Source organism: Lycium barbarum, chromosome 6 (genome assembly GCF_019175385.1).
Source record: "Lycium barbarum isolate Lr01 chromosome 6, ASM1917538v2, whole genome shotgun sequence".
NCBI lineage: Eukaryota > Viridiplantae > Streptophyta > Magnoliopsida > Solanales > Solanaceae > Lycium > Lycium barbarum.
In genome coordinates, this window is record NC_083342.1 from 119614018 (window position 1) to 119637687 (window position 23670).

The following is a 23670-nucleotide window of genomic DNA, read 5'->3' on the forward strand; positions in this document are numbered from 1 at the left end:
AAAATAAAAATAATTAAAAAGTAAAAATGAAAAATTAATTAATTAATAGAAATAAAAAAAAATTAGAAAAGCAAAGAAATTAAAATAAAATAAAAAAGAAATGAAATAATATAAATTAAAAAAGAAAAGAAATAAAATAAAATAAAAAAGAAATAAACTAAAAAGTAACTGTGTAATTACATTACACCCAACTCTTAGCACCCCCCCCCCCCCTAGAATTGGAGAGTGCAATTACACCCTGTCAATTACACAAAATTTCTACCTAACTGTGTAATTACTTGGTCAAACAAATAGGCCAAACTGTGTAATTACACCCAATTACATTCAATTCCAATTACCTGGGTAGCTTTCCAAACAGGTCCTAAGAAAAAAAAATCAAGGTCATTTTGATACATTAAGCATTTCTTTAGTTTAAGGTTATAAGATCATTTTTTTGCACGGATTACCCTTCTTTTGGGGTGGTCTTTAAATTTTGCCCCACATATTTGTGGTCTTTAAATTTTGCCCTTCGCTTGGATACCTGAGGTTCTGGGTTCGAATCCTCACTCAGGCATAAAATAAAAAAATAATTTCGCAAGGCAGGGCTGGGGGGAGTGTATGCCGGATCCGGCATAAAGTCCTTAAGGAAAAACTAAAGTTATGCCGGAGGGGGCATAACTTTTCCTCAAGGCATAGTTTAGTTATGCCTTATGGGGCAAAACTTTTCCTTAAGGAACTATGCTTTATGGGGCAGACTTTTAATTAAGGCATAACCAAAAGTATGCCCCATAAGGTAGAACTTTTTCTTAAGGTATAGACTTTGCCTCATAAGACAAACTTTTAGTTATGCCTTAAGGAAAAATTCCGCCTTATGTGGCATACTATAAAAGTTTGCCCATTAAAAGTATGCCCCCATCGGCATAAACTTGTGAAGGAATTACCAAAGTTATGCCGGACCCGGCATACTTATGCCAAGTCTGCCCATAAGACATAAGTATGCCGGGTCCGGCATAAGTTTGGTAATTCCTTAACAAGTTTATGCCGGTGTGGGCATACTTTTAATGGGCAAACTTTTATGCCGGACCCGGCATAAACTTGTGAAGGAATTACCCAACTTATGCCGGACCCGGCATACTTATGCCAAGTCTGCCCATAAGGCATAAGTATGCCGGGTCCGACATAACTTTGGTAATTCTTTCACAATTGTATGCCGGAGGGGGCATAGCGAAATTTAAACTCTGCCTTGCGATTTTTTTTTAAAATTTTGACTGTGTGGGGGTTCGAACCTGGAACCCATGAGGTTTAGCCGAAGGGCAAAATTTAAAGATTTCAAATATAAGGGACAAAATTTAAAGACCACCCTAAAAGAAGGGTTGCCCTTATAAGATTACAAAAAAAAAATTACTTGTTTAAACTTTGTACCCAATAAAACTAAAACACAAGTTAAAATAGAAGGATATTTCAAACAAAAAGTCAAAAAAAAAAAACATGGAAAACGAATTTCTTCCCTTTCCTAGCCGCATAATTTTGGATTAGTGGCCAATTGGCCATCATGGAAACCGCAGTAAAATTTCCTTCCGCCAAAAAAAGAGGCCTTAAATACTTCTATGAGATTATTAGGTGGAGCCAAGACCCACTGAATCTGATCACTGATCAGCTTATTTCCTCATCTCAGCACCACCATCAATATATAATACAAGTTTACACACACGTTCTAAGAGATAACTTTGTTTCAAAAGCAATTCCTCATAGTCGCTGACAAGTACATGGTTGTGTTTGAAAAAATTGCCTAATTGTTAGGCTGTGTAATTACAAAATGGAAGAAAAAAACTGAACTTTGATTTCTACTTGCGTCTGAACTTTGGACATGAACCCCTAAAAATTATGAAACACAAAAATAATCAAAAGAAATTAAAAGTCTGAACTTAAACATGATAGTTCAATTGGGGTAACATGTCATGAATTAACCATCTTGCCAACCAACTGTATGCTTTTTGTGTCAAATGAACTCCATCCCAACTGATGTGAGTACTAGGGTCAGCACACAGTTGAACTCCTAGAGATCCACATTTTTTATGTATGTCATAATTAAAGTCCTCTCCTATTCCACAACATGCTTTCTGCAAAGAGTTTTTGTCGAATCCTGAAAATGTATTTCAATCAAGAAAGTTCGTAAATGTATATTGCTTTCTTCGCTTTTTCTATTTTTGTGTGTGTGTGTGTGTGTAGTAATTTGCCTGAAAATACACGAAAAAGAAATGATATTTTTACTTACCAATGCTCACGGTATTTTGTAGAAGCCATAAATAGGCATTGTAGTAGTCACCATAAATGAGTATAGTGTTTGGATACTCTTTCTTCAGCTCATCAATGGCTTGTTGCAAATGATGATTGTAGAAGATTGCCAATTTATTCGAGTCTTTCAAGCAATGGTACTCCTCGTATGCAGTTGAGTTTTCAGTCATGAATTGTGTTAGGAGAGCTGGGACACAACCAGTTGTGAAATTGCCTGGAATTACAATTCGAGTAGCCCCAAGATCAATGACTCTCTAAAAAAAAAAGGTAATTGATCATTAGGAAACAGATTTAGATAAATAGAAACGTATGAGAAATTTTATCGGCAGTTAAAATCCAAACTCACTCTAACACCATGAATGATGGTCTGAACAACTTCTGGCACCAGTCTTCGCAACTCGTTCATGGTTTTACCTTGCGAAAAGCCATAATTGAATTCATTTCCTCCGATTTCTCCAACTAGGAAAAGTGACTTCTTCAATTTTTCTTGGCAATCTAGCAAGCAAGAACCAGAAAAATATCAATTCGACTCGCCGTTAATTAGTTAACAGTTAGAGACCTAAGTTGGAGGTATTTAACAAATTAAGTAATTACCAGGGGAGCAGTTGGTGTCAAAATGGGAAAACATCCAATCAAGTTGCACACTTAATGAACTGTTGGTTAATGCTGAATTAACAATCTTATTCTCTGCCATGATTTCAGTTGGTAAAGCAGTAGCTCCTGCTACTGCAAAATTCGCATCATGTCTAAAATTTGCATTTTGACGCTTGTACGGATTTAGGAGAGGAAGACCAGATTCCAGTGCTGTCACAAACAAAAGAATTTATTCAAAATTAATTTAGAAATTCAAATAAACTAGTACTAGTAAATGTAATAAAATAAAGTGCTAAAGTAACCTTCAAAGGTCAGACCCGACCTTCCCACTTCAATTATATTACAAGCTAGCAACTGTACTAGTCAACATAAATTGGCCAAGAAAATTGCAACACATTCTTAGAAAAAACAGGACAACGGAATTGAAGAGATTAGAGGTGTACATGAACCGGGTTGGTTCGGATTTTTTACAAACCAAACCAAACCATTTGTGTCGGGTAATTAAATCTATAAACCAAACCAAACCAATAAAAGTCGGGTTTTTCGATATCAATTTTTCTCGGGTTTTTCGGGTTTTTTCGGGTTTTTCATAGTATCTAATGAAAAGTACACAACAGTGAGTTCTAGTACAAAATATCAACATATAAGATGGAGGCAAAACACTGTTTGAAGTTTTAACTTTATAATATAACTAAAATGTCAAATGGTCATAAAATGTCAGATGTAGCAAAAACAAAAATCCAAATCAGTGCAATATACTACAGCAACTGAAAGGAATCACTGCAGCTTGAAGATTGGGCAAAAATCCAAATCACTGCAGCTTGAAGATTGGGCAAAAATCTAAATCAGTGCAATATACTACAACAACTGGGCAAAAATAAACAAAGGCTGCAGCCTGCAAGATACATACAACAGTCAGCAACTGAAAGGAATCACTGTAGCTTGATTGAGCAAGTACTGCTGTTTACACCAGCTAGAAAAAGGATATGGCAGTGCAAAAACATTAATAATTGATTTATCTAAAGTTTTCTTTTTCATCGTATAAGTTACTACCTCTGATTGGAAATACTAACATTAAAATATATGAGAGTCCCCACAACTCCAGCCTTTTATGCTATTAAGTATCAAATATTAAAAAACAAAAGGGAAGCAAATTGTCTACTGCAACCTTGAGTACTATGTCTTTTGGTCCTAGTTCTGCAAGTCTCAGTTACCAAAGAAACTCAAAGCATGAACCACGGATAACATGAAAACAAAGGTCATAACTCATAAGAACAGCAGATTCAATATTTTGACAGCTAGAAAAAGCAGTGCAAACCTCTTGGATTTTTGCACTTATACCTGCAGAAAACAATATCAGTAAAACCAGCAGAGAAAACAATTGCACCAGCTAGAAAACAATAACAGTAAAACACAGCAGAGAAATAAGTGCAGAAATCCAAGAGGTTTGCAGCTGCAGAGTACAGTGGTGACAAATTATTGATATACACGAAATATACACTGTGTAATTAACATACCAATTCTCACACAGATAGTGCATCGTGAACGAAACTGGCTAATCAATGCTCAAAGGTGAGTCTCCATACTCTGCAAGAAAAAAGAATAAATTAATAAGTAAAAGAAAACTGGCTAATCAATGCTATATGTCCATGATTTCTTTCTCCATTCATTAAAGAAAACCAACAACTCTTTGAGAAATAAGTAAAAGAAACCATATATGCATTTAGGCATAGATTCCAAATATTTTTTTGCTTCTGCTACTACTGTAGGCCTGCAGCTGATTTTCTCAAATATCCACTTTTTAAACAAATATTATATGGCATTGGACTATTGGTACAATTCAGTTTCTGTATGGAAGAAGGAAGCCAAAGCAGAATTGCATATCTGCTGACTGCTGCAGTTCATAAGTACCATCAGGACATGAGCAGGACAAAAAAATAGGGTCATGCATGCAAATATTCATCAGATGCTATTTGACAATACCTTTATCAACTTGCTCAATGTTCTGGACTTCTTCCAAACTGTCGTGAAAATTGTATTCTTTAGAAGGTGATCGTAGCCATTGTTGAGTACAAATTAGAGCTTCTACTGTTTTTGGCGATAAAGAACTCCGGTAAGAATCAAGAATTCGACCACCTGTACTAAATGCCGACTCAGATGCAACAGTAGAAATAGGAATAGAAAGAACATCTCTCGCAATTTTTGAAACAACTGGATATTTACTAGGCGAAACTTTCCACCAAGACAAGATATCAAAATCTTTATTCTTCACCACATCATCCATCAAGTATATCTGAAGATCAGTTTTTTTTTGCAATATTTCCCTCGTTTGCCAAATGTTTCTCCCATTCAGATTCCAACAAATCATCGGTTTCACTCATGCTAGTATCACCTCCAATATTGTCATTAGAAGAAGCATCAATGACAGAGTTATTGTAAGAATCATACAAACGCGTTAAAACACTTGCCACATCTTCCGACTTTAATCTTCCCAACAAAGGACCATATGCTTTGGAAAGAGTGAAGTTTACATACTTCATCTTATATCTGGGATCTAACACAATATCAACAATCAATAACATATTCATATTCTCAAAATTTCCCCAATACTTCTCAAATTTACTTTTCATCCTGTCTGCCATATCAACCAAAATAAGATCTTCGCATGTAGAATACTTTTTAATAGAACTTCGAAGAGTAAAAAATTCACGGAAGAAACAGTTGGAAGTAACATACAAAGTCCCTGAAAATTTTAAAGTGGTCTGGTAGAAAAGATCAAGAAATTTGACAAAAGCTCTCACATTCTTCCAGTCATTTGCTGATGGATTTCCTCTTAATGCACTTATTTCTCGACAATACTTTTGGTATTTATGGTCATCCAGATACATTCTTGTAAAGACTTTTTCAAATTTTATAGCTGTTATACCCTATTTTAACCGGGTATATTTAGGGAGTATGACATATTGGTGATTCCTATTTATTTTGTTTTAAGGAGTCGCCACCTAATTAATTTAACGGTGAATTAGGACACCTAGATGTTAACTAAGGCAAAGTTAAAACTAAACCTCAATTAATAGTCTGCTTAACCAGTGTGATTCTAGGTAAGGGCTCTATACTATCCTAAAGGGAAGGGGTTAGGCATCCTTTAGAATCCGTTAACTTACGGTTATCCGACCAACTTAGGTTAATTAATTAAGTTAAATAAAAATGCTTAAAATTTAGAAAAAATGATTTTTTGATATTTGCTAGAGTTTTAAAAGAAAATAATGTTAGTAAAAAATAAGATTTACAGAAAATATAATAATCTATATAATAGAGACTTTGAATGCCATTTTTCAAAAATACGATTTATGAATCTTGTTAAGATTTTTAGACGAAAGTATAATGGTAATGTATAAAATAATACTCGTAGAAAAACATAGTAACGTGTGTAAGAGAAGATTTAAAAATTTAAATAGGACTTGAAAATATTGATGAAGCCTTAAATAAAAGATAATATTTAATAAGATTTATAGGAAATGTGATAATTTGCATGAAATAAAAAAAAAAACTTATAAGCATTGTTAGGATAAAGAATGTGGCTAAACTTTAAAATAAAATGCTGTTTAATATAAGATTTATATAAAATATGATAATTTGCCCGTAAACAATAGCTGTTGAGAAGAGATTTAGCAGTTTGAACTTTGAATAAATCGTATTATCTGATCATAGCAATGTAGAAAAATCTAAGTTTATAAATAGGATTCAAAACGAAAAGAGTTTTCTTTATTTATGAAATGTGCTCGAATTTGTATTTTGCGTATTAATGGTATTTTGAAATTAAGATAACAAGAAGCAAGATATGATTTCTTTTACTAAAAATATATAGTCATGACATTTTGCAAATCAATTATTCCAAATAAATATTAGATTTTTTGTAAATAGTTTTAACATGAAAAGAAAAGAATAACTTGTAGAATTAATTGTTAGTCCTCTTTAACTGACTACCCATTATACTAAACTAAGCCACTAATTTTCCCGAATTCATCTAACTAAAAATAGAACAACAATAAAAAGTTAGTCACATAATACACATCAAGTGATAATGAAATAAGAAAGTGCAGATTAAATGGACCCAGCCCATTTTGGGGGGCTGTTGGATCTCTCGGCTGTTGGGCTTCGGCCTAGCAGTCTTTTTGGTATTGCTGTGGATTGGCCTGCTGTAATTTATGGGCTACTGGGCTTCAGCCCAGAACTGCTCTTATCCTTTAGAATGGGCTACGGACAGGGTTGGAACGAAAGAAAAATGTTGTTTCGTTGGGCTTTGGCCCAACATCGAATGCGGAGAGATGAATCCCTCGGATTCGTATGCGGTATTCATGCAAAAATGAAAGGAGAAAGGATTAGACAAATAATCGAATGAATAAGATCAAACGCACAGAATATGCATTCAAAAACAAATTATGTATATGCTGTGTATACTTAGATATATCCTATGTATACTTTCTCCTTTTTGATAGCCTAACATGCGTCCTGTATATGTTCAACTTTTTAGATAAGTCCTAGAGCTCTTTTCTTTTCCATTTGATGGGCCAAACCTTTTCCCTTGATACAATAATTATTCCTAAAGTTCTATAGGGATCATGCTCAAATGTGAGTTAATAAAAAAAAAAATATCTAACCAAATAAAGGTACATAGCCATATATTAACGTTAACATTCAGATCCTAACACTTTTACATGACTGCAAATGCTATTTGGACCACTGGGATAGTCTCATGAATTCAAAGTAATGCCAGCAAATATTTCCTAGCAACAGAACAGATTATGGATAAGTGACTACACATGCTCAACCAAGCTACCAATCACACTAAATAAGGAGGAAATCTGAACAGACTCGCAAACTAGCTAAATTAGGCATAGATAGATCTAGGCTAAACCGAACTGTACAAACAAATGCACTGATCTGTACACATCGCTCAATTATGAAGCAAAAAGAAAAACTCAGATTAAACTAGGAAACACAACAAGACTAATCTGATAATTAAGCTAAGACAAACAAGCTAAACATATTAAATGGCAGATTGATATTAACCATTCCAGCAACTGAACTAATAGCGAGATAATGCATGATCAGATACAACTAACAAAAAACTACAACTGACCATGATTACATTGAACCATACTGAATATCCAAATGAGCTAGCAAACATTTAAACCAACATATGATCAGTTAGTGTTCAAACTAATCACCTTATAGATATGCTCATGATTAGATAAAACTCATTCGACATATGCTTAACAGTTATTAGCTCGACTTAAAACCATGTATTAAGCAAATGAAAGACAAAACTTAAACCACTTTCCCATTTAGCAGATTCGAAACCACCTAGAGTTATTGCGAAATGGGCACTCAACCACCTCATAACAGGGAAAGCATATATTTATGAACACAACACATATTTGACATAAATTTGTAACACCCTGGGTTTAAAGGAATATGCCTGATCACAGTTGAACCAATAGTCAAACTCATGCTTGTCTAGGAATATTTTTAAGCTATGATAGCACATAAGACATTACCAAGAACAGAGGCAACTAAAAGAATAAATACATACTACTAGGGGGACAGTTCCAGCCATATACAGATAAGTTATCAAAAAACAATGATGCTTCTTATTTCTGAATGAGAAATATTCGATCCGTTACTATGGACTTTCGACAAAATATTCAATCTCACAGCTACATTATTTTCAGAGGGAAGGATAAGAGAACTAAAAGGTATTTGTATTTCATTTATACAAAGGCCTGAGCATTCAGTGTACTCACATGAACTACATACGAATACAATCATGATAATAAGACTAGAATTATCTGATGCTGAGTTAAAGCATGAATAGACAGATTTAACTAGCTAACAGCCTGGAAATTAAATCACATCAAAACATGAACATTCAAGCATTTTAACTACGAAAACGAAAACTAAACTGACATGTTTGAATCACGAGATAATAAACCAAAATACCACAGGGCCAACAACGAACGTAAAACAGAGAGAAGGGATGGAAGATTGCCTTCTTCGGATGCAGCGAAGCGAGGCGAAGGTTTCGATCTAACCTCGAACACTTCAAATATACTTCGAAATACTAAAATCCCGAATTTTTAGATACTCGAATTCGAAGCAGCAAAAAAAAAAAAACGTCTTATACTTTAATCGATATTAATCGATACTATGATTGCTAAAAAAAAACAAAACAAATTCCGCGGCTGAAGAACTCAATATTTTGAGGATTTTCGCGACTGAAAAGAAGACCTAGCTTTGGGGAATTTCATGACTCCAAGAAATCCCTTATTTCTTAAGGATTTAGGGTCCCTAGAACTTCTTTTTTCTTTTGGGTTTTCGATCTGATTTAAGTAAGGGGTTTTCCGGGTTTCAAATCTCGTATGTTGAAAGGAAAAGGGTGGGGGTTTTCCTGAATTCCAAAAATCCTCCTTTTAACGATTCAACTGAACCACTCTTTATAGTTTTTTTTTTGTTTGGTTTTTGTCGCTGAATAAAGGAAGAGAGGAGCGGGGACAAATGGAGATGGAGAGAACAGAAGCATGGGGGGACAGGCGTGGGGGGACAGGGTGAGTGGAGTGGCAGTGGCGTGGAGAGGAGATACGAGGGAAAGAGAGAAGGGATCGAAGAAGGGAGAAAGGAGAAAGGGGTGCGCGGCGGGTGAAGGAGAAGGAGAAAGAGATTAGGGTTGAAAAAATATAAGGGGATGGGTATGGACCGGGTCGGGTAACTTGGGTAATGGGCTGGGCCAAATTAAAAGAAAGGGCTGGTCCAAAATGTTGGTTAATTATTTGGGCTGGGATGAATTAAGTTGGGCTGGTAAATTAAAATGATGCCAAGTAAATTAAAATGTGGACTGATTTATGAATTGGTCCGAAAATAGTATGGATTGATTTGGGCTACTACATTTAAATAAAAGACCTATTTAAATAACTTGTGTTAAAATATTACTAAATATAAAATATGCAATTACTAGTGCTCAGATAAGAAATGGCGTTGTAATAGCCGTGCAATAATATTTCGAAAATCCACAGTAAATAAACACTATTTTTAATTATGCAAATATAAATGCGATGCGTGTGCGTAAGCTGGCAAAAACGCCGGAATGATAAAATTGTGAATTATAATAATAATAATAACAATAATAATAATAATAATAATAATAATAATAATAATAATAATAGAATAATAAAACGTGGGTATTGATAAGAGGCTAGTAATTATAGTAAGATATAATATATATATATATATATATATATATATATATATATATATATATATATATATATATTAATTTTCCAAAAATATTAGAAGCCTAAATAGGTATTTCGGAGGAGAGGCGGGACAAAATTGGGTGTCAACAATAGCTGTATCTAACATTGTATATGTCGAGTTCCATCTAGTTTCAACATCAAGACTCACAAGACCATGAGTGTCTATCTTAGTTTTTTCAACAAATGACTTAAAAAAAGCAAACCTTGAAGGAGAAGATCTAACATATTTTACCGCATTCCTTACACGATAAATGGGTTCAATTTGTTCATCTAACCCTTCTTTTACAATCAAGTTCAATATGTGAGCACTACACCTAACATGTAAAAATTCATTTCCAAGTATTACCCCATTCCAATCATCCATTAGCACCTTCAAATGCTTAATGGCAGCATCATTGGCAGTCGAATTGTCTAAGGTTACTGTAAACAAGTTATCAATGCCCCAACCCAATAAGCATTCCTCAATTCCCTTAGCAATAGTCTCGCCTTTGTGATCTGGTGTTGGAAAAAAGTTCAGAATTTTCTTTTTTATGTTCCATCGGTCATCAATCCAATGTGCGGTGACAACCATATAACTCAAATTTTGGAGTGATGTCCACGTGTCACTAGTAAGGCAAACACGTTGGTCCTTGATAAGATATTTAAGATTATCTTTCTCTTCTTGATAAATCCTCAAGCAATGCCTTGCAACAGTAACACGAGAAGGTAGTTCAAAATTTGGTAAGGCTTTAGCCATCAATTTCCTAAAGCCTTCTCCCTCTACAACTCTAAATGGCTGCTCATCAATAATTACAAATTCCGCAATGGCCCTCCTAATTTCATTCGCATTATACACTACCCTTTCATTAGAACCCGAAAAACCTTCTGTCCACCCTTCTTTAATAGGTTTTATTGTTGTTTGTCTCTTATCAACGATTCTAAGGGAGATTTGTGACATTTAACAGTTAGATGTGACCATAATGTAGTAGTCCCATTCTTGCTTTCGGTAGCAAACGTTTTTGGACGGTAATTGCATTTCGCCCTAATTTTACCTCCTTTAGCTTTAAATTTGGAGAAGTGATCCCAAATCTCGGAAGTCTCTCTACCACTATTCCCAGATTTAGAAGGTTCTTTAGGAGTTGTTCTTTTTTGCTTTTTAGGAGGAGTGCGTCGATGAGGAGGAATGTTCTTACCTTGTTGTTGTTGAGATTCTGTTGGCACAATCGGAGGGTTGTTGCCAATCACTAGCGATTTAGTTCCAGAAGTTGTCGCTTCCATCGCGAAAGACAACTTCTGTATATAATAAAAAAGTTGTAATTTGTAACAAATCAACAAATTGATAGCAATATAAATAAATTTGTAAAACGTTAAAGCTAATTAGGAAAAACAAAAGGGTTACAGTGTAAAGTTGAGTCTTGTAGCCTGTAGCCTAAGATCATAAGATCCGAGTGCTCTGTGATTAATCTGAAATGAGAAAAGGATCTGAAATGAGAAAAGGCGAACGATGGCTAAGAATTAAGATCACAAGCTACCGAGTGTCATATTATTTCTTTGATTTGAGAGGAAGGCAAAAGTGAAAAGGAGAAAGGGAGAGGAAAGCAAAAGAGAAAAGGAGAAAGGGATCTGAAATAAGAAAAGGAGAAAGTATTTGCAGTTTTGTGTGCTAGACCTAGTATTGGGAGAAGGTTTTGTTTCTGTAGCCGAATTGGGGCTAAATTGTTTTGGTCTTTTGGACTTGTGAACTTGTGGTGTTCATTTCCTTATGGGCTTTTTTTTTTTTGTATATTATTTAGATGGGCTTCTTAAATCCAAATCTAAATGTAAGAAAGACAACAAAAATTATGAAAAAATTTTAAAAAATATTTATAAATTACATTTTAATAAATATTTTTATGCATAACATAATTTAAAAGTAGTATATCTATAATCGGGTTGGTTTGGGTTCGGTTTGACTTTTTTTAGTTAAAACCAAACCAACCCTATAATGGTCGGGTTTTTTTTTTTCAAACACCAAACCAAATTGAACCAAACCACTAGTCGGGTTTTTTTCCGGTTTGGTTCGGTTTGTCGGTTTGGTGCGGTTTATCGGTTTGCCCTGTACAGCCCTAGAAGAGATTGTTAGAGATATTGCCCGTATTCGTTAGGGGGTTATGAGCAATTTCCTTCAGAATTCAATAAAACACTAGTATATTTCAAAATAACTTCCGAGAATCATTATAGTTATATACCTTCTGAGATGACATTTCATTAAAAGTCATGCTCTTTCACGAGCAGATATGTCTGTTTTTGAAGTTTTGTACATACCTATGAAATCAATTATGAGCATGCCATCAGAACAACGTTCGGTTGCATTCTGGGAAAAGTTCATTCCATAAGGAAGTCTTTTCCATTCAGTATGAGCTCCACAAATATTCTCTTGTCACAAATGTAATTGTGACAAGTTAGTTAAGAATTTCCAGCTTCAGTTTTAGTCCTTTTTCATTTAGAGTTGTATTTTCAATTATTATTAATGAGGTCCTAGAAGTTATATTTTATGTTTTGCAATTAAGTCCGTCATTATGTTAGGAATAGGACAGGTGTCTGAGTATCTGTACTAATGACAGGGTATATTATACCCGTTGTACTGCTACTGATGGGATTATGAAATAGAAAATATCTCCATTCTTCCTTCTTCTTTCTTCTCTCTTATCTTAATTTCTTCCCCAAGTAACAAGAGCAATCCTCTTGTTACATCTCTCTGATGCAATTGCCAGTATCAGAAAGTGAGTCACCAAACTGATATATTTTATCAAATTTGCATTTCATCAATCTTGGTTTTTGAAGCTTTAGTAATTCTTGAGCATCGCCCTTCTGTTGAAGAGTAACCAAACTTTTCCACATGGCACATGTTCAATAAATCAGGACAAAGCGATTGATCCAGTTGAGAGCGTAGTGTAGGAGACAGGTAAGATGACCGTCATAGAAATAACTAGTAAGAGATCAAGCAGCATTCTTATAACCACCATTACCCGATTTGTGAAAAATGAAAATAGGAACCGAAACTTGAGCTTTATAACCACTAAATGTACCACTATATATAATGCAATCTGGATTATTAATATTTGTGTGTATATATCTAAATGCCAGCTAACTAGATTTCCTTGAGTTATCACGCTAACAATTTAAAAGTATTGCTTGATACACGTTTAAACAGTCAATTTCTCTGTTGTCTTGTAAAGAGTCCAGAACCAGAATGACTAAAAAAAAAAAAGTCTTGAACCAAAGTACCCCAGAAATAAGGGGTACAAAAGTACCTTTAAAGCAGTAAAATACTGCGTTAAAGGACTTAACCGTAATGGCCCGGTTTAGTCCTTTAGCACAATATTTTACTGCGCTAAAGGATATCCCTTCTCTCCTTTAGTGCAGTAAAATACTGCGCTATAGGACCCCAACATAAAACCATCGGGTTCCACCACTGGTCCCCCCCCGCCCTCCTCTCACCAAACACTTAAAAAAAATTGTCCGTCATTGAAGGAGAGAAAAAAGGTTGGGCCCACTTCCAAAAAACGTTATTTTCTATTCAAATTTCCTTTGAAAGGTTTAGATTCTCGGTATATTCAAGTCAAGGAACAAGATTCTGAGGTCGAATTTTGAAAAAAAAAAACAGCGTACAACTCGATTAAAACAACCCTACAAGAAGCTTTGATAAAGGCATTCTACTATGAACTTTTTTTATTATTCTGCTAAATACATTATATTCCTAAGAATGTTTAACATTTTATAGTCGTGAATTTCGAAAAAACATTTTTCTTGGTTGTTGGGCAGTAGCGGTTTTGCTACTGTTTTAATTTTTTTTTTGTTAATTTATTATTTGTTAATTTGTTAATCGATTATGAATTGTTAATTTGTTAATTTGTTAACTGTTTATGAATTTTTTAATTAGAAAAAATAAAGCAATCTACTATTATTTGTTAATTATGTCATAGTTAATTTATTAGTTGTCAATTGTTGATTATGAATTGTTATTTTGTTAATTATTTATGAATTATTAATTTGTTAAATATTTATTAATTGTTTAATTAGAGATAATATAGTAATCTCCTATTATTTGTTACTTACGGCATTGTTAATTTATTTATTTATGAAATTGTTTATCCCATGTTAATTATTTGTTTATCTCATGTTAATTGTTAAATAAATTAGTTCGTTATTCTTTAATTGTAGTAGGAGAATAATTATAATTAGATATAATTATTCACAAAATATAATACAACATATTCATCATAATTCACATATTCCCTATAAATGATTAATTAGTTAATATAATTTCACTTTCATTTCAAGAATAATGAATAATTTAGTTTCTACAGACACGAAACTTTCATGGATCCCAATGTTCACCCGGGGCCCGATGATCACCTAGAACCTGATTATCACCCGGGGCCCGATGTTCACCCGTGGCCCATGACAGATTAGTACTTTTTTTGCAAGACAACCATAGGTCGAGTTATTATGGACTGGTGTTATAGGGATAAGAGGGACTAGGCTCTGTCCCCATAGGCTGCAGAGAGTGTGGGCTCTTTTACGCGAGCGCCCCACACCCTGCCGTCTTAGACATATAATTTCGGGGTGGTATCTATTGTTGCGTGTCCGTTGGTCGGGTACGGTATGATTGGGAGCTCATTGCAGCCATAGTTGAGTGGTGGAGGCCGGAGACACATACCTTCCATCTACGCACTGGTGGAGCCAAGATCACACTTCAGGATGTGGAGGTCTTGTTTGGATTACGGGTAAATGAAGAGCCATTATACAGTCGGTATGAGCCTCCTCCTGGTAGGACATGGGTGTCAGAATTGACTAGGCCTACCCACTTCGTGTCTGGTCCCGCAATCCATATCTCGGGATAAAGTCGGGTGCAGATTAGTGCACTCTGCACTTATTTGCTCGCAGAGCCTCCTATTTACGATGGCACTCCTCAGGGCGTTGTTGATCGTCATGCCCATTTGGATCCGCTCATTATATTCGGGGACATCTTGTTCCCGAACACATTGGGTGTCTATGTCAGCTTACGAAATTTGATCTTCTTGGAGCATCTGGACCACTGGGGAGACTACAGCTGGGGCGGTGCTGTTTTGGCGTATCTCTACCGATACCTATGTCGAGCGTCTATTGGCCATATCAGCGATGTGTGTGGATTTTTTTCTCTTCTCCAGGTAATATTTTAAATGTGTGTTCCTTTAATGTAAACAAACATCTTGAAACAACGATTAAAAAATCGCATTTTCTAATATCGCTTTCAGTTATAGGCATGAGAGAGAATGCTGCTTTTTCAGCCCGTACCTAGGCATCACCTCGGTAATGTCATGCCCTATGCGAGGAGGTGGACGGCAGGGTTTGACCAGGATGTAGATATGCACCACAGTATTCATCCATTCCCGGACCAGCTTGATCGGATGACGGACAATGTGGTAAACCTATTTAACTTTACACTATTAATTTAATTAAATGACTTTTCTACTTGGTGATCACTAATTTGTATCTATATTTCATGCAACTATTTATATGGACGCCATACGCTACTATTTTGGATGTATTACCAGCTTTTTGCAGGGCTGGTCAGGCTGTGTAGAGGTCGCGGTGTCCATTGATAAAACTAGACATCGTTGAGAACCACATGCCCGACGAGCGCGTTTTACGACAGTTTGAGCATACACATAATATTACCCCCGACGTTCTTTATGAGCTCCAACACTACTAGCGAGGCGATCGAGCAGCCATCGATGATGCATTTTTTACTTTCATCGATGTCCAGCTCCAGCATTGGTAGGACAGGTTAAAGACTTCAGCAGAGGTCGGTCATGCGACTCCCATCATGGATTACCTACACTGGTATCATGGGATCACAAGCCGATTGATTGGCAACCCAACTTTATGTCCCGTAAGGGATGTAGGATACGCAACACTCGCGGGGCAGTACGAGGTGTTGGTAAATTTATCACATTTAGATTTATTTAATTGTATTAATTATTACATTTTAAAAATAATTATTTTTTACTGTTGAACACAAATTCACCTGGTGACCGTAGAACGAGTGCGGGTATTGAGGTTAGAGCATATGTCTAACCCCGAAGTTGCGGGGCTTGCTGCGAAGATAGTACGAATATTTGAGGACGGTATCGGGCAGGCAGGAGAGATTTGACACATGGATGATCCAGTTCCATAGAGTGAGTATCAAGCGGTGCGAGAAAGAGGACATAGTGCTACTTGAAGACGCGGTGATGGTAGAAGAGGTGATGCTGGTAAAGGATGCGGTGCTACTAGAGGACATGGTGGTAGAGGACACCAGCTGGTTGATGAGCTAGCTGAGGCCGCTCCCATTCCAACTGGACCTTCATCTACGTTTATGCCGGTGCGCTTATTTGTGGAGATACCTGAGTCTTCATCTTAGCCGAACCAGAATGCGTACATCGAGGAACGTGATGACTTCGAGTGGGTAGCTCTTCGCGCATCATTAGAGGATGAGCAGCCAGTGAGAAATTTAGACGGTCCCAAAATTCTTGAGTTCGATGACTTTTTAATCCCGGTTAGTATTTAAAATACTTATTTAACACATTAAAATATTTATTTCAAATATATATATGTTACTTATTGTTTTGTAATTTTTCATATTTTAGGATTTGGCGCTAGTGGGTCCACCAAAGCGACCTACTCAGGCGCTTTCTCATGGGCTTGCCGAGCCATAGGTATCTTCTCATGAGACTGTCGAGCCATAGGTGTCTTCTCATGAGACTGTCGAGCCACAAGTAAGATTTTTAGTAAAACTTACTTTTATTCAATATAAGATGAATATTACTTTTTTTTTTTTTTTACCTTTATTTAGATCTCAGACAGCACGCCGCTCCAGCTTCAGCCTCTCAGCATCTCATTCATAAGATTACTTATTCTGCACCAGACCTATCTCAGGAGCCCACTTATGAGCCTGCTGAGGCACCCGTCGATACACAGATTTGATTATTTAACAAACGTTAATGTATTCAATATAAATAAGTATTGGTACTAATTTTTATATATTTTTCAGGCTCATCCTTCGGCGCCTGCGGTGGCATCTCTCGACGAGGATAAGGTCTCGTCTTCAGAACCAGATCAGCCTGAGATTTCGAGCGTAACAACGGGATTAGATCTCAAGAAGAAGGACATTATGCAGAAGGGCTACGTTATGCAGAAGGGCACAAGGGCGAGGGATGATCATGACTTAGAGCATCCTCTTATTAAGAGAAAAAAGGGAGATAGAGACGATGGCGAGGACAGTGGGGATGGTATGAGCCTTAGGCCTAAGGATAGTCTGAGGCATACCACATGTGGGACGCATCAACGATAGCGTATATATAATGTATATACAACTAAGTTGTACAGTTTAAGTAAATATTATATATTTTTTGCATATCTATTTATATTTATAAATATTATCTTAGTCTTTATTATCATTTATAGTGACATCCTAAATTGATAATAAAAAAAATCGTGACATATTCGAAATAAAGTTACGCATTAATTTAAAAATAACACGAAACCCTACATAAATAACTTAAAGCTAATGAGAACAAGTCTTCAAACAAAAACCTTGTCTTCAAACAAAAACTTACTTCGAGCACTTTTCAACTATTAATACGACAATCCAAAGTTTTGCGTATTCTTGATATATTGAACCTACCTTATTAATAGCACAAAAATAAGTAGGGTTCTATATAAAATATTGAAGTTCCGGAGGCTCGAAGTATGATTAATCTATGGCTAAAGTACGTTAAAAAAGTGTGAAAATGTAAAAGAAAGAGAGTTTAACCAAAAAAAAAAAAAAGGAGGTTCTTTAACGCCATAGTTTATTGTGCTAAAGGACTTAATAGTGTCATTACGGTTAGGTCCTTTTACGCAGCAAAATACTGCGTTAAAAGTATTTTTGTATCAATTTTTTTCCTGGGGTATTTTGATTCACTTCCTCTTTAGTGGGTTATTTGGTTCCGGACTATCTTATAAATAATCTATTAGATTTTCTAGTGTTATAAGTTGTATTTTAAATCATTAAAAATTATAATATTGTCGGATGGCTTGCACGACAATATTAGCGCATTATCGGAACCCAGCCATAACAACACAATTTTCATGTATATTTTCGGGCTATTTACTGAAGTGGATCAAGAACTTTATATGACCCTTTTAAATTATTATTGTTAATGACTTACTGTTGCTTTTGAAACAAAAAATAATGTTGTTTTTGGTTATGTAGAATTCACATAGCACGTGACACAGCGTTATAGGCCTACCATGTGGAGAATGAACAGTCCAATCACACGTAATCTTTTCTAAACATGTTAAATAAATTAATTGAAACCTTAATTTCCATGTGATTGAAAAAAACTAATAAAGAAACAAAGGCTTCGTAAGGAGCAGTACCATTATAGAGGAGTAATTGAAACAAAAATCAAAAAGCGCGCAAAAAGGTTTTTCGTTTCTTTCCTGGCCGCAAAAATATTTTTAAATAAAGAAAGGGCAAAGGTACAAATATACCCCTCAACTTTACGATTTAAAACAGATATATTCTTCGTTACAAAAGTGATGTATATATACTCCTGTCGTTATGAAATAGTGCAAATATAACTCTGCCATTACAAAATAGTGCAAATATATCCTTTTTGCTAACAAGGTTTTTTTAAAAATCATTTTGGTTATTTTTAATTAAAAATATGTCACGTGACTTTTAAAAAAAGTCTACCTATTTTTTAGTAGACATATTTTTCTAAAGCCACATGGTAATTTTGTTTCCTAGTGGGTCGGGTCTGGTTCGTTTAAAAAAATGGGTAGACTTTTTTTTTGAAGTCACCGAGACATTTTTTTAAACAAACCAAACGAGGCACACCAAAAAAACAATTACCATGTGGCTTTAGAAAAATATGTCTACTAAAAAAAAAATAGGTAGTCTTTTTTTTAAAGTCATGTGACATATTTTTAATTAAAAAATAACCAAAATGATTTTAAAAAATCATGTTAGCAAAAAAAGGTATATTTGCACCATTTTATAAAGGTAGGGGTATATTTGCACCATTTTGTAAGACGGAATTATATATACACTATTTTGTAACGAGAAGTATACCTGCTCTAAATTATAAAGTTAAGGGGTATATTTGCATCTTTGCCCTCAAAGAGAAAAGGTGAAAATGTAACTTGTTTGAGGTTTTCAAAGTTCACATTTTAAACCACTAAATTTGAAACGAAAAGATTAAAAAAAGAAGCTTTAGTTGAAGCATTTGGGCCAATTGACCTTTGGAAAAAGAAAAAAAAAGACATAGGGTACCTACTTAAGACTCTTTATTAAAAAATATATAGATAGTTTTTCTTATTTACAAAACATGATGGATTTTCATATTTTTTTGTGTTTTTATTTTTTTAGAAAATAATTTTTTTTTAAATTAAATTATTTTTAAAAAACATTTTAAACTTTCTTTTAAAAAATAATTTTTATTTATTTTTTTAAAAAATATTATTTTTTCTTGCTCAAAGGCTTAAAAAATTACCTCAAATTTTTGTGTATGAAAGCTGTATGAAAAATGTATGAAATGTATAGTGTGAGCGAAAACTTTAATCCTCGAATATTGTGAAAGTTGTTACAATGTTGTTGTAGTTGTATTAATTTTTCAGAAACCTAATATGAACTTTATATACAAAAAATGTGAATGAAATTCTAAGTCTTGAGCGAGGTATACACATTTCATATCATTCACATACATAAAATTTTGAGCGTAATGTTTAAGCCTTGATCGAAATATACACATTTTATACGTTTTTCATACACAAAATTTGAGCGAACTTTTTAATCCTTGAGCAAGATATACACATTTCATACCAAAAAAATTGAAAGATTATTTTAAATCTTGAATGTTGTATCAAAGTTGTATATAATGTTGATGTAGTTGTATTAATTTTAGAGAAATCTAACATGAACTTTATACATGAAAATGTGAGCGAGAAATTCTAAGCGTTGAGCGAGATACAAATTTCATACCGTTTCATACACACAATTTTGAGCGGATTTTTTAAGCCTTGAACGAGATATACACATTTCATACATTTTCATATTGTTTTCATACACTAAATTTTGAGCGAACTTTTTAAGCCTTGAGCGAGATATACACATTTCATACAAATTTTGTACATAAATTTTTTAGTGAATTTTTTTTTTTAAAATAAAAAGTATAATTTTATAATATTTTTTTTTTTTAAAGTACGTTTTGTATAGGATTTGTAATATTATGTTCTGTAAATAGAAAATTATCGTCACGTTTCATAAATATTTCTTCTGTATATATACGTCTTTACCCAAATCAAAATGGTATTTGAACTAGGCTATGATGCTGTCATGAATCATCTGTAGGGATGGCAGTGGAGCCGCGTAGCATTTTTTTTAATTCTTATTAATTTAAGGTCGTTTTTGATATTTTCAAAATAAATGCAATAATCCGCCTCATTTCTAGCCATGATTTAAGATCAAAGTGGGTTTATTGTCTCATTCAAAATGTTAAGTGGGTAAGGTGGATTTACTCAATTGAATTGTAAAGTTTATTAACAGAAAAAGATCACTACGACTACCGTTTCACTTGAGAGGCATAAATAAATTTCAAGATTCAAACTTAAATTTATAAACTGTTAGTTTAAATTGTTAAGGTCTGAGTTCGCTGAGAATCAAGAGAGATAGAAATGAGAAACTAAAGTAATGAACAAAGCGGGATTCTTTCAACCCGCACCTGCTTCGAGTTTTAAGGAAAAAAAATGTTTTAACCCGCTCCACCCTGCCCCAACTCCACCCAATTGCCCATCCCTATCAATAAGTCGAGTTGATTCTTGAAGTGTTTTTATTATCAAGTAATAAAATGTGAGCTTGTGTAAATTTGTGCGTGGTTAGAATTCAAATGTAATTAATGCTTACGTATAATTAGGGCTTATTTGTATGAATGAAAAGTAAGAAAGTCCTTTACTTCACTTTGACTTGGCCAGCCTGTTGTTGGGTTTGAATATGATAAGAACCGGGTATTGTGTACCTGTCCAAAGTAGGGAAAAAATCAATTTCCGAAATATACCTCATAATCATTCATACAATCTTACAAGCTGCTTAGTCCATAAACGTGCTTGACTTCAGAAAAAGCACTCTTGTATCCTCCTGAAAAGAATCTTCTTGCTTGGAACCAAAGAGAGATCTTGTCTTCATTTGTGATTAAAAAGCTATTCTGTTTTTCCGAAAGAAATTGACATTGAGATGTACTACTTTACACATTCCGCTTTGCACCAAGCTTGCACGGTTTTTCCAAAAGACCCAACATTTATTATAGCAATTAAGTACTAACTGTTGTAACCTTGCCTGAAAGAGTTTATGTATTAACTAGTGAAGTAGGCCGCGCTTTGCGCGGTTATAAACAACTATAGTAAACTTAAGTTTAGAAATTTACTAATTAATTTATCCACGCTTTACTAATTATTATCGTATCATTCACGAAATATTTTCTGATATCCGAATATTAACGATAACCAAAATAACTTTAGCAACAACTAAAAAATTTCTTCAGAAAATAGTCTAAACATACAAGTTTAAAACTCTAATGGTTAGGTATTTTGCAATACGTATTTTAAACAACAGAACTTAGAGTAAATATAAAAAAAAAATGATCACGACAGTATAATATCAAAAAAGCTAAAGCAAAAGTGTCAAAATTGTCCATGCTTATTTCTACAACAATTGAATTACAATAAGATTAAATAAAAATAGACCATAAATATTCTAATTTACAAAACAAATATTTAATAGGAAATTTGAAAATAAAAGACAAAAACAATCATCCTACTAAATGAAAAGTTTACATGATACAAAACTTTATAGATTGGCAACATAAAGATCAACAAACAAACATTAAAAAAAAAAAGGGGTGCAAAAGCTTGTATGATTAATTCTTCAAACTGAGTACTTGGAGTCTTATTCTCCAAGGATTCTTATAGTCCCAAGCCATCTAGCATCTAGCATGCACACTCTCTCTCAAAACAGAGGGGGACATTGCACGGAGATACTCACGGAACCACCACCGTGACTATCGACAGCCACCAGCCCACCACTGACACAGGACACCGGAAGCAGCAGCAGCACTCGAACGACATTCATTTTTAACTTGTTTTCTTATCTTTGAAGGCATGAATTTAGCCATGTTTGCAATTAATATAGATTGCTCTAAAAAACAGATCAGGGTGTATGGAATTGTAATCACAACTAAGTTGGTAAGAAAAACCAATTCAATTAAAAAAGGACATACCCATAAATTTTAATCAGGAGAGAAATGTAAGGAGAATCTTCACTTGAATTTAGTCTGAAAATGATTATGAGGAATACAGATTAAGTCCATCCAAACAGGCTCTTTGTTTTTAGTAATAAATTTAATATAAATCAATCACATTAAGTATTGGAATAAAATTAAATATCTTTTCCCTTTTAATTAAGCAATGAATGTGGATAATTATAAACTTATTGATGGAGTGATTTTTAATTTTCAGCAATTATTTTGAGAGAAATATAAGAGAAAAATGAACCTGATCACAATCTAGTGAAAATAAAATTAAATCAAACTTTGTATAAGTTTGACCATTTTAATCATTAAAATTAATATAAACTTTGGAAATGTCATTCAAAGAGAAATTAACATAAACAATATCTTTTGTAATATGGAAAATATTAGCTCCATAGTAAAATAAAGTAAAATTAGAAGTAAAATAATAATTTCAAAATGAACAACTTTAAAAGTAAAAATGAGAAATTTGAATTTTAACACTGTCGTAAATATATTATCATTTTATAACATGAATACGAAATGCTGGGAAAATAACACACGTACCTCAATCATCCTGTAAGTACTATTTGTCACACCCCATTTTAACCCGGGAGTTAAAGCAGGAGTACGACATATTGGAGATTCCTATTTTTTGTTATGTGTTTTAAGGAGTCGCCACCTAATTATTTTATGGTGAATTAGGACACCTAAAGTTTATTAAAGTTATGTTTAAAGTTAACTCTGTTCAAGGTCTGCGAAACTTAAGATTCTAGGTAAGGGTTCAATTAGTCTAAAGGGAAGGTATTAGGCACCCTTTAAGACCCATTAACAATGGTTAACCGACCGGACTTAAATTTAGTTAGGCTAAGTGTAAATGTAATGTTTAAATGTTTAAGAAAATCTCTTATAAATATTCCTAAAGTTATTTAAAGTAAAACTTATAGAAAATAATAGTTGCATAAAAAGTTTAGTTTTTAAAAAAAATAGACATGTAATGTTTATATTTGGAGGAAATGACTAAAATTCGAAAGAGTTATTTTAATAAAAGTTTTAAAGGTTGTTCTAGACAAATGTGTAATTTTAAATGTTGGAAGGAAACTAAAGTGAAAAGAGTCATTCGTTGAGTTAGTTTGCCCTTTTATTTCTTAGAATAAGCTAACGTTAGTATAAGAGTT

At 34.0% G+C, this 23670-nt stretch overlaps 1 protein-coding gene across 1 annotated transcript; it reads right to left on the bottom strand.

Annotated features, from left to right (window-relative positions):
• Positions 1 to 1739: 1739 nt before the first annotated feature.
• On the bottom strand, positions 1740 to 22335 carry LOC132644518 (acetylajmalan esterase-like). Its single transcript, XM_060361108.1, has 8 exons — positions 22249 to 22335; positions 13103 to 13246; positions 12889 to 13007; positions 12465 to 12568; positions 2869 to 3078; positions 2621 to 2769; positions 2255 to 2528; positions 1740 to 2122 (listed from the first exon to the last, which is right to left on the bottom strand). Exons 1-8 carry the CDS (start codon positions 22333 to 22335, stop codon positions 1905 to 1907), a joined length of 1305 nt encoding a protein of 434 aa, XP_060217091.1. The 3' UTR covers positions 1740 to 1904.
• Positions 22336 to 23670: the final 1335 nt, after the last annotated feature.

Excerpts from the sequence above, each read along its gene's own strand:
- LOC132644518 (XM_060361108.1), bottom strand. The coding sequence starts at position 22,335 with ATGAATGTCGTTCGAGTGCTGCTGCTGCTTCCGGTGTCCTGTGTCAGT. Across the intron at positions 12,569-12,888 it reads AATTGCATCAGAGAGATGTA|TTGTGGAGCTCATACTGAAT; the intron begins ACAAGAGGATTG and ends ACAAGAGAATAT. Across the intron at positions 2,770-2,868 it reads TGACACCAACTGCTCCCCTG|ATTGCCAAGAAAAATTGAAG; the intron begins GTAATTACTTAA and ends CTTGCTTGCTAG.